Source organism: Perca fluviatilis, chromosome 8, assembly GCF_010015445.1.
Source record: "Perca fluviatilis chromosome 8, GENO_Pfluv_1.0, whole genome shotgun sequence".
NCBI lineage: Eukaryota > Metazoa > Chordata > Actinopteri > Perciformes > Percidae > Perca > Perca fluviatilis.
The window spans coordinates 41376042-41387908 of record NC_053119.1 but is presented as its reverse complement, the minus strand read 5'-3'; the positions used below and the strand labels follow the sequence as shown (position 1 = coordinate 41387908).

Sequence of the window (11867 nt, the reverse complement as noted above, 5' to 3'; positions counted from 1 at the left end):
CATAAAAAGTGTCGTTTAAAGTTTGGCAAAAGCCAGGGCCCGGGAGACACACCAAACATGTGGAAGAAGGTGCTGTGGTCAGATGAAACCAAAATCAAACTTTTGGCAACAATGCAAAACGTTATGTTTGGCATAAAAGCAACACAGCTCATCACCCTGAACACACCATCCCCACTGTCAAACATGGTGGTGGCAGCATCATGGTTTGGGCCTGCTTTTCTTCAGCAGGGACAGGGAAGATGGTTAAAATTGATGGGAAGATGGATGGAGCCAAATACAAGACCATTCTGGAAGAAAACCTGATGGAGTCGGCAAAAGACCTGAGACTGGGACGGAGATTTGTCTTCCAACAAGACAATGATCCAAAACATAAAGCAAAATCTACAATGGAATGGTTCACAAATAAACATATCCAGGTGTTAGAATGGCCAAGTCAAAGTCCAGACCTGAATCCAATCGAGAATCTGTGGAAAGAACTGAAAACTGCTGTTCACAAACTCTCTCCATCCAACCTCACTGAGCTCGAGCTGTTTGGCAAGGAGGAATGGGCAAAAATGTCAGTCTCTCGATGTGCAAAACTGATAGAGACATACCCCAAGCGACTTACAGCTGTAATCGCAGCAAAAGGTGGCGCTACAAAGTATTAACTTAAGGGGGCTGAATAATTTTGCACGCCCAATATTTCAGTTTTTTATTTCTTAAAGTTTGAAATATCCAATAAATTTCGTTCCACTTCATGATTGTGTCCCATTTGTTGTTGATTCTTCACAAAAAATTACAGTTTTATATCTTGATGTTTGAGGCCTGAAATGTGGCAAAAGGTCGAAAAGTTCAAGGGGGCCGAATACTTTCGCAAGGCACTGTAATTGCATATGCATATAGGAAATATCGTCACATGAGATGTTTTTACGTATGACCAGCCTGATAGCTGAATTAAGATTGTATTGCCATGTAAGGTAAGATAAGATGGTAAAACACACCTCACTGTGATGGGGGGTTGAACCCCATGAAAATGTACATATAAATATATTGATGCTTTGCCAACGAGATTTTTTAGCTCTTGCCTTTTGACTCTTGGCCTTTTTTCTGCTCTCTTGACCTTCACCCTTGCTGTATGGGCATCCTGTGTCTTAGAGCATTTGGAGTGATCGAACTTAGTTCATTTTTTCATTTATTTAGTTTTTTCTTGTTAACTTTTTGCTTTAAATAAAATTAAACCACCTGCGTTCGTCTTGAACAAGGTGACCCAAAAAAACATTGAGTCTTTTTTTGCCTTTTTAGAAGACTTTTTTTTTCCTTTTTCCTTTTTCCTCCTTGTCCTCCACTTCACCCGTGTGAGCGGAAAGGGGAAGTGGGGACTCCTCTTTAACCGTGCGGTTTGCAGCAACCCCGGGGACCGATCTGACAAGCAGGCCTTGGATCCTCCAGCTGAGCGGAAGCTTCTGTGACCAAGGCAGAGGTAGCTGTCCGAGTATGAGTAATGTATTGTAATTGTTTGGTTGTAAAGATCTTCTGTGTGCTGTGTATTTCACATAGGGGGGACATCTAGGTTGTCAATCAAAAGCCTCTTGTCTCGTCATCGGGTTTCCAACGTAGCGAGGACCCGTTAACGCGGGGGTGTGTGTGTCTCTATAAAATTAATCTAAACCATAGGGAAGTATCTGAAATAACTCCTTTAATATAGGCTTAACCATCCGCCCCGCTGACAGTATCTGTAATGGCTGTACGGCAGAAGAGGGCTTAGAGGGCGAGGGTTATCGAGGGGGAGCAAAGGGCTTGGCTTTAAAAAAAAAAAAAAAAAGTAATACTATGCCTCGATAACTGTCACATCGCTCCACACCCCCAAGTTCAGAATCGACATCGATATGACTAGATATTGTCTGACATTTTGTTATCATATAGGCCTATGTATAGGCTACACTGACCTGCACATTCAAAAACACTAACTTAAGGTACTTTTGCTTTACTTGAGTATTAAATGTACAGTTTAATAACAAAAAAATGTGGACGTACAAGTCAAAATGACAAAATAGTTTAAATTATTTGTTTATTTTAGCATCATATAACACATTTAAATATAAAACACAAAAAACGAAACTAGCCTATCAAAAAGGTTCATCTTTCCACTGTTCCAACAATCACCACTCTGGTTTGGTTGAAATAAACCCTTAATTCATCCAATTACATGTGGAGATATGCTGGCTCTATACACGCTAAAAGTAGTGATTATTAACATGGAGTCTGGTGGAGATATGCTGGCTCTATACACGCTAAAAGTCCTGATTATTTACATGGAGTCTGGTGGAGATATGCTGGCTCTATACACGCTAAAAGTCCTGATTATTAACATGGAGTCTGGTGGAGATATGTTGGCTCTATACACGCTAAAACTCGCGGGCCAAATCCGGCCCCTCGCAGATTATGATCCGGTCCGCATATCAATTTAGGTTCACAATATATTTTGGCGCACCTAGTTTGTCACTTTTTTCGGACGTTTTTGTTACTTTTCCCGACGTTTTGGGGCGTTTCTTTTCTATGATGACTGCAAACTTTCTCCTGACTTCTTTAGGACTTTGTTGATCAAACTGTAAGTGAGAAGACTATATGACACATGCAATAATACAGTCAAATATATTTTACTTTTCGATTAAATAAAAGCATATCAATAAACTAAACATGTCTGGCCCTTGATGTGATTCTTACTTTCCGTGTGGCCCTCTGGGAAGTTGAGTTTGACAACCCAATGGCGGAGGCAATGCGTGTGATGCTGAGATTTTGAAACTGAAATAGTAATTTATGCCCTAAATGACTATTTCAGTTTCAAAATCTCAGCATTCCCTTGTACTAATTAAGCTGCTCAGTCCAGCATAGAGCAGCTGAGTGAATGTGGTCTGGACTCTGTGGATGAGAGTCATTTTTCGAACACGCTGTAAAAAGGACGGAATACCTGCACTATGATCCAGGTAGGCCACTACACTCCTACTCTGGAGGTCTCAGGACCTGAGACGAGAGTCCGGACTTTGTCAGAAGAAAAGGGGATACGGGTTCAAAAAAAGGAATTGCTGTTTAAAGCCCAGGATTTGTCATTGCATCCAAACAAACGTTCATTGAACCCCTCCTGCTCTGCTGACATTCTTGTATGCGGCGGCTATGTAAATGTCACCTCTATTCTCCACCTCCCCGTAACCCGCGTCCAGTCACACTCTCTGTACTCAGGACCGGACACCAGCCAGTGAATCTGTCTGGGTGACTAGGATACAGCTGATGTGGTTTCAGTCTTGTTGCTTGTGTGTGCTGTGTTTGGATCCAGTGTGATTTCACGTGAATACTTTAAGAAGTCAGCTCTGATCTTTGGCTCTGGTTGTGACAGTGAAACATCCACTTCAGTCACTGCCGAGCCCTGTACTCGAAGCAGGATTTGGCGTTAGCGAACTAACTTCAGGTTCAACGCGGGATTTTCTGTATCACGAGGTGGATCACTTGTTATCGGGTTCAATCGCACGTGGTAACTCATGCTGAACACCTAACCTGGCCGGGTGCAGGTTATGTTGGAGATCAGAGATCAACGGTGTTAAAGCTCCGCCTACTGACCAATCAATACTCGGTTGATAACGGTGTCACCGTTCTGTAGCCTAGAAGAGGAGGGGGGGGGGGGGGAGAGGGAGGGAGGGGGGGGGAGGGGGGGGGGGGAGGGGGGGTGAGATCAGAGCTGCCGCAGAGAGAGAGAGAGAGAGAGAGAGAGGGGGAGAGAGGGAGGAGAGAGAGAGAAAAAAAAAAAAAAAAAAAAGGGAAAAAAAAAAGAGAAAAAAAGAAAAAGAGAAAGAAAAAAAAAAAAAAAAAAAAAAAAACAAAAAATAAAAAAAAAAAATTTATAATAAAAAGAAAAAAAATTTTGAGAAATAAAAAAAAAAAGAAAAAGGGGAAAAAAAGAGAGAAAAAAAAGAAAAAGGTGATTTAAAGAAAAAAATTATTTTTTGGCTCAAAAATGTAAAAAAAAAAAAATATAATAAAAATAAAATTTGAGTAAAACATTTAACGAGAACCTGTTTTTGATGGGTATTTTTTAAAAACGGAAGAGGTATGAATTTTGTTAAAGTTGGTTGCGATTGATTAGTGAGATTGTCAATGAGGAATGATATTGATAATGAGTAATTACGCATCAGCGTTTTTGCCAGCTTTCCTTCCTGTTTTAGGAAGCAGCGACTGTATTGCGTTTTCCCTGTAAAACCGAGTCTGTGTTCTTCATAATTTATGTAGAATTATAATTTGCTCTTCTTATATAAAACATGCGACTCTGGTAGCTAGATGTTTCGCGATTGGTCGGTGGTGCGCAAACCCCGCCTCTTTTATGTGAGCCGCACGCTGGATTGGGGGAAACCCTGAGTTGACTGAACTGGTTGATAACCAGCGTGCGTGATACAGCTTGTGCAGGACCGCGGTTGTTAGGTTAGGTGAAGCCAGATAACTGAAAGAGATCCAGAAGCAAGATCCACGTTGATCTTGCGCCGTAAGTACAAACCTCTGGTGAAAGCGAGGAATAATATCCTGTTCCCCGTGGTTGGGGGTGTGGCTGGACACTGATCTCTGGGCATCGGGTCATCTGGCTCCATCACTACATTTATGGCACCCTGTTTTCCTGCGCGATGTTGTGCAGAACCCCCCAGGCTAAAACACTGTCGCAGACTTTTTCTGCAAGACAGAGTCATCTGTCCAATCAATCAGATGGAGCGCTCCACCGTGGCCCGTGCACGTACGTGTGCACTGTTGTAGGGACCGTCTACAAATTACATTGCTCAGGCTGGTGACATAGACTACACTGTCAGAAATAAAGGTACGGTTGAGGTCCATTTATGTTCTCTGAGGTACAACTGCTGGTGATGTACCGCCAAAGGGTCATAGTTGATCCATAAGGTACACATTTGTAGGTTAAAAGGGTACATATACGTTCTAACGTGAGCAAGGGTCCATGTTTGTACCATTTTTTGAACATATAGGGGTACAATCCATATGTCAATGGGTACAATAAGAAAGATGTCAGTGTTTGACCCATGATGTGACCACAATTATGTTGGGGGATGGGATGGCTAGTGCCTCAGGGCTGTCAAGGAAATTATGAAGTTCTCAGATTCATTACTTAGGAGATTATAAACAATAAATATATTGTTATTAATGCTAGTAAACTATATATAACTCTGTGAAATCAACAATGAATAGCAATATAAGAATTGGATAGTAAAAAATATTTATCTCAGAGGCAACATTGAATGTTGATTTTTGAAAAGAGGGAGTTCACACATGCGCAGTGGCTGCAGCAGCAGCAGCAGCACTTTGCTTCTCCCAACCGTCACTGCTGCACCTGGCGCGAAAACCGGAGAACAATGGAGCTGTCAACGGAGGAGCTGCTCCAGAAGTTAACAGAGTCAGGGATTATACTGACGGAAGAAGAGACACAGAGATTCAGAGGTAACATCAATGTTAAGCTGATATAGTGCTTTATATTTTCTTTACAACTTTTTTTTGTCAAGGGGGAATGGACTTTTACCGAACTGAACGGCAAATTGCTAGCTAGCTAGCTAACGTTAGCATTATCTAGAAAATTAGCTAGCTAGCTATGTCAGTTAATTAAATCAGCCTTTTGCCATCCGAAAATTCGGTTAACGTTATGTTCTGCATGACCATAATGTGTGGCTTTGCACACCATCTCTACTATAACGTTATGTTTATTCTATTTTTTTCACAATGAGTTGAATGGAAGCTGTTACTTGCTAGCTAAAAAGGAATGCTAGCTAGCGAACTATTTGCTAAGGTTAGCTAATGTTAGGTGGGGTTTACATAGCTAGCTAGTTGATAAAAGCATGTTAGCTAATTCTTTAGGTAATTAATTGTGGAGCTGGCGAAGTTCCGTTGTATAGAAAACTGTCCAAATAGGAGTGTTTTGTTGAGTTTGGGGAATTCTGTATTAGTATTAACTTTAGTTTGGTTAAGTGAAGCCCTCATGTGTGCGCCCCTCCCCTCGTCTTGCGTTGTGCCTGAAGCAGAAGCCGCAGATTTTTGCACTTGTGGTCTAACGTTATTGATTTGTCAATGTCCGTTAGCATTAGAGTGTGTAACGTTAATGGTAAGCTGCTCGGTACAGATGCAAGCTGCTAAACCTGGCGTTATTTGTTTAAAGTTAACGCTTATTTAAATTCGTTTACAGCTGTAATGTCCGTGTCAAACAGTGACCAGTAACCTTTTAGGGTAACGATAGCTATTGATGTAAAATATTGTATGTTCTTAGCTAACCATTGCATGTTAAAATAACCTTGCTTTTTGTACATGTTTATTAATATATACTTTAATTTCTTCTGAAAAATGACTTTCTCTATCTCTGTGTGTGGGTGTCTGTGCATGCCTATTCTTTTCAGACAATGACGTGGATGGAGAGACAGTACAGTGCGGCTTGACTGAACATATGGTGGCATTTCTTTTTTCTGGTTCATTTAAAAAGCAACTTAAATTCAACACATTTGTACAGGAGCTGAAGGATGTAACACTGACTTTAGTACCAGTGCCAGATGTTAACACTGAGCAACCTTTGACAACAGACAGGTAGGTTTTTTACACTGCAAAGAATTACAAAAATGCCTTATACAGTATATTTTGACATATAATGGAGTATAACCATGAATATATTACTTCCTTGGTTGCTAATTAGAATTATGTGTTTTTCATCCCCTCCCTTCCCCATCCCTTATTAGAAACGAGGCAAGTGGCAGACTGCCTCTTGGTTTTGTTATTCCTCCTTTCCCTAGAGATCTTCAGACCAGACTTGACAAAAGGGAAGCATGTCAGAAGTCCAGCAAAGATCGACATACGATCATTCGTGTTCTGCATGAAGCAGTTATAGAACACACAATGTAAGTCAGTATGTCTTTTATTCATGTAACATTATTCATGTTTGTTGTCGTCACTCTATCATTGCATAAAAGTAACATCAACTAGACAGGTATTATGAGGTAGGGCTGGGCGATATGGACCAAAAGTCATATCCCGATATATTTTGGCTGAATATCGATATACGATATATATCCCGATATTTTTTTCCGCGAAGTGAGAGCAAATGTTCAGTCAAAGCCCAAATCAAATATGACATGTCACAAGTAGTTTCATAGAAACAGTTGCAAAATCAAATAAATAATAAACCGGTTTCTTCACCTGGTTCATGATTAAATGCTCAGCTGTTCAAATAACAATAAAATGTAAACCTAAATACTGTATAACAGGAGTACCTTTTTTGAAATCAAAGCTCCATAGGCTATTTGTGATTCGTTCCAAAGGTCAATTAAGCTTTTGATATTAATATAATCTACTTTGTTCAAAATGTAATGCCTCATGCCTGTAAGCCTAGGTTATAGTCCCATTCTTCCACTTGATACTGCTTCCACTTAAATAAACTTAAGATGAACTATCGACTACAAAACAAAGACATTTATTATGATCGGTTCACAGATCTGAGTCCAAACGGAAACTTCACCCTTCTGAACTAAGAGTTTCTGCTTCAAGGTGAAGTTTAAACAGACTGAAATGTCCGAGGCTCATTCCTCCACTATTTATTTCTGTATGTATTTATGGTTACATGTAATTTTAACGGGCACTGAGCTCCAGATCCTGCAGCCGCAACGGTCGCTGCCCCGCTGTAGCTTCTTTCCGATCCGCCTCGCCAAACGCAGTGGAGACTTTCCGCCCGATATCGACATACAGTTCGTCCTGGACTACGTGTAAGATCCTACCGGTCACAACTCTGTCTTTGGCTGGTCCGATCTGGATCAGCGGGGACCCGGCGCAGCAGCGAGGCGAAGCGGTGTTTTTGCCCGGGGAAGAGACACGGCTGCGGCCGACGGGCTCTCCGCCTCCGGCTGCCGCCGGAGCTCAGATTGCTGGTCGGCGGCATATATAATCATAAAACACATTGTCACCTGTTAAATGTTATCCATGCTGTTTGTTCTTTTCATTTCCTCTATCGAACATAATTAAGCAGTACAAAAGTCCGGCATCTTTAGCGTTGATCTGAATGCTTCGGACCCCTGTTCCAAGATGGCGCGGGTTTTGACGTATGTTTAGAACCTCACGGACATATCTATGGGAGCAAGGATCACATTTGAACTATAATCGATATATGCGATATGGTCTAATTCCATATCTCATTTAAAAATATATCGATATATTTGTTTATATCGATATATCGCCCAGCCCTATTATGAGGTGAGAAAATAGTCCGTTAAGGTGCGGGGCCAATTGTGGGTAGAGTATAAATGGCTTTATTCATTAATTTAGTCTTTCTTACAGGTATCCCAACAATGCGGAATATGTGCAAGTAGTTAGAGCACTTATTGTGAAGTATCCTTTTCTTAAGGATCTGGAGGGAAACTGCTATGTAAGTTTGATAGTTTGATATTATGCAGCTAGTTATTTTCTGATGTAATTATTTTTTATAACATTTAATGGTGTATATTGTACAATAATGCATTTTATTGCAATATGTTAATGTGTTTATTGGATCCAATAATTTTGTTTTTATTTGTGTGGGTTGTCTTTGTTTGTGTTAGCATACCTGGCATCAGTCACTTAAACGCAAATTCAAAGCGGAGCGTGCCCCTTTGATTCATGAAGACGAAGTGAAAAGGAGTAAAGAGAAGTTTGGTCACAAGAGAGCCAGAGAGTCTACAGAAGCGGCAAGAGCCTGTTGCAGATCTGTGTCACGAGTGAGTAGATCCATGTAGATATAGACATATAGTGTATATTAGAAAGGTTTTTGTGCATGATAATATTTTACAGGATGTGTTTGTGAATAGTAACTGAGATTCTCCTTGTGTGGTTGCAAAATTGTAATGTAGTTGAAAAAGATGTTTTTGCATTGTAAGGTTGAGCTGTTTCCTTTTGTCCTTTTTATTTCAAACAGGTACCTGCTGTGATTGGTGAGGACGCGTCTTCTATTGAGAGGCATGTGCAAGTCCTACATATGCAGTATGAGAAGATGACACCTGACACCTCTGTGGTCAACGACCGCATGCAGCGAACTTTTGCATGGCGAAGAAAGGAGATCGCAGATGGCATGGCAGTGGAGGACGTATTAAAGAAATACCCTTTCCTAAGAACACCCACAGGGGTAAATGATTTAAATGACTCCCTCCTTTCTATTTTCCTCAGAGGTAACATTAGCAACTACACAGGACTCATTGCATTGTTTACAAAGAAACTGAACAACAGAGACGGTAAGGACATATTTTCGGTCCATATCAGTAGATCAATCTATTCAGGCTGGCTCTCCAGTCACTGAATCCATCAGTTACTTGTTCATTTTTTTAGCAGCCTGGCTACTCTGCTATGCAAAAAAAATTTAAGAATCTCAGTGCTCTGATAAAAGCAGTGTAAAGCCTCAGGGCTCCAGACTAACTTTTTTTTTTTTTTTTTTTTTTTTTACTAAGAGCACTGAATTATTATTTATTTATTTTGTTTTTATTTGAAATTTTATTTTTTTTAGGGGCACAGGTAGAAGACTTCCTCCCTACTTTATCTTTTTTTAGTTAACACTGAAATAGCATAGGTGATTAATCTGCCATGGAGAGGGGAGTGACGTTACTGTTCTGTCGCACTTGAATGCAGCTTTATTTAACTTCTGGGCAGTGCTTGTATTTAGTTTCCTTTTTACCCTCTTAGTTTTTTAAAACTTTGAGGTAGTGATGTTTCCTGTTTACTGTACGGGACTCTATCACTGCCTCAAAACGGGCACGATACCGCAGCCTGAAGTCGGGTTGACTCGATCTCAACCTTCAAGTCGCTGCGGTTTTTCCCGGCTACTACCTAATGGTTAATGGCCGCAAAAGTCTGGAGCCCTGCGCCTTTATCGTACTGTATGATTCTGGCCTGGTTTTTCAGTTTTGAAACAATGATGTAAAATTTGTTTAATGCATTTCTCTTTTCTGTCAACTCTTTTTCAGTTGTGCGATGAGGTTGACAGGATCCATCCATCAACGGTGAACTTGTACAGACGCTGGAAAGAGGGATTCACTGGCATAGTGCCTAAGGTGGTCAAGCTGGTGCAAGGAAAATCCCCATTAGCCAAGATGTACACCGAAGCAAGGGAGGAAATGCTGACAGAAGATCTACCAGGTAGTCTACAGTTTTATTTTTGTATGTAGTGAATATTCATATTACATACATTTTGGGCCATTTAATAGTAACTGTGTTTTTATACATTTTCAAATTCAGTTTACACAAAGCAACATGTTGTGATCTGCTTTGTGTACACCTATTTAAAGGCAATCAACTAAGTCATAAAAGATCCCATCTAATAAATATATATATTTATATTTTAACTGTACTCGTTATTTTTCTGGTTTCCAAGCTAACAAAGGGCACTACATAGCTTATAAATAACACTTAAAGTACTTTTTTAATAATGTCTTACAGACGTTGACCTCCGTGCTGCGCTGATCCTGTTGCCTCACATCTTTAAAGAGAAGGTTGACCGGTTCATTACATTGGGACAGGTATGTAATTAGTTCTTTTAGTCCAAAGGAAAGGGGTTTGGGGTTAAAACGCTGGTTTGTGTTCAACAAAAAAATGCCATTCTACACTTTCATGTAGGGCTGCAACTAACGATTATTTTCATAGTTGACTAATCTGTCAATTATTTTCTCGATAACTTTGTTCTATAAAAATGTCAGAAAATGGTGAAAAATGTGGATCAGTGTTTCCCAAAGCCCAAGAGGACGTCTTCACGTCTTGTTTTGTCCAAAACTCAAAAGATATTCAGTTTACTGTCACAGAGGAGAGAAGAAACTAGAACATATTCACATAGAAACTGGAATCAAATTTTTTTTTTTAAAGACTCAAACCGATTAAACGATTATCAAAATAGTTAGCGACTACAACTAATCGATTAATCATTGCACCTCTACTTTCATACTGTTTTGCTTAACTGTGATAATGTTCAGGAGCTGTTCAGTGACATAGATCTGTTTTAATAACTTGCTAACTTTCCCATTGTTGTGATATTTGTTTTCTTTGAACAGTATGACGCTCAAAGTCCCTATCCAACTGTACAGTTGGTAGACACCGACTGGAAGATGGCCTTTACCAGGAAGGTTCCGGTTACGGTCAAAGTGGACGGCGTGGATCTGTGCAGGGGAACAGGAGTTGAGGATGGGGTAATAGCCGCCTTCTGTACCTACTTTGTTTTCGACATGGCTTACCCACCCTACATGAAGAATACCTTGTCCTTTCTACAACGTACACTACTGAACATTACTGTGGTGGGTGAAAAGCCCCTTCCAGTCACTGTGACTCGAGTGATCAATCTGCTATACTAAATATTCCAAGACCGTATAGATGTACAAGGTGTAGAAGAACCACCTTCACCTTAATGAAAATGGTCCAACATGTTGGCCTTATCCATGCCCACGAAGCCAACTTCAGTATCACTTGTGGGCTAAATGACTGTAAGTCAACTTTTACATTATATGAATCTTACGAAGGCCGTGTATCGTAAACATGGGGAGCATGTGCTACCTAATAATGATGACATGGATATGGACAATAACACTGATCTAAACATGGACAACATGGACAATGATCTACACCCGGAAGCAAATGTACCACCTAGTATGGATACATTATTGAAAAATTTTAAGGAAAATCTCTGTAGCTTCATTCTTAAATGTAGAGAAAAAAATCACATTCCACAGGCTGTCCAACAGGAAATTGTAAATGACATAACATTTTTATTTTGTTATTTTAAAGAAAATTACGACGCTTTTATTACTTACCATCTTCAAGAAAATGGGTTCAATATTTTGGAATGTCCTGAACTAAGAGAGGTGATA

At 40.1% G+C, this 11867-nt stretch overlaps 1 protein-coding gene across 1 annotated transcript; it reads left to right on the top strand.

Annotated features, from left to right (window-relative positions):
- Positions 1–4796: 4796 nt before the first annotated feature.
- LOC120563306 (sterile alpha motif domain-containing protein 3-like) lies at positions 4797–11509 on the top strand. Its single transcript, XM_039807386.1, has 9 exons — positions 4797–5463; positions 6408–6591; positions 6741–6899; positions 8329–8416; positions 8589–8744; positions 8942–9148; positions 9981–10152; positions 10453–10532; positions 11058–11509. Exons 1-9 carry the CDS (start codon positions 5265–5267, stop codon positions 11352–11354), a joined length of 1542 nt encoding a protein of 513 aa, XP_039663320.1. The 5' UTR covers positions 4797–5264; the 3' UTR covers positions 11355–11509.
- Positions 11510–11867: the final 358 nt, after the last annotated feature.

What these genes read in the sequence shown, in the direction of transcription:
- LOC120563306 (XM_039807386.1), top strand. Translation starts at nt 5,265, where the DNA reads ATGTTGATTTTTGAAAAGAGGGAGTTCACACATGCGCAGTGGCTGCAG. An exon ending in AGAGACACAGAGATTCAGAG is followed by an intron (nt 5,464 to 6,407) that starts GTAACATCAATG and finishes TATTCTTTTCAG; the next exon opens with ACAATGACGTGGATGGAGAG. An exon ending in GTTGCAGATCTGTGTCACGA is followed by an intron (nt 8,745 to 8,941) that starts GTGAGTAGATCC and finishes TATTTCAAACAG; the next exon opens with GTACCTGCTGTGATTGGTGA.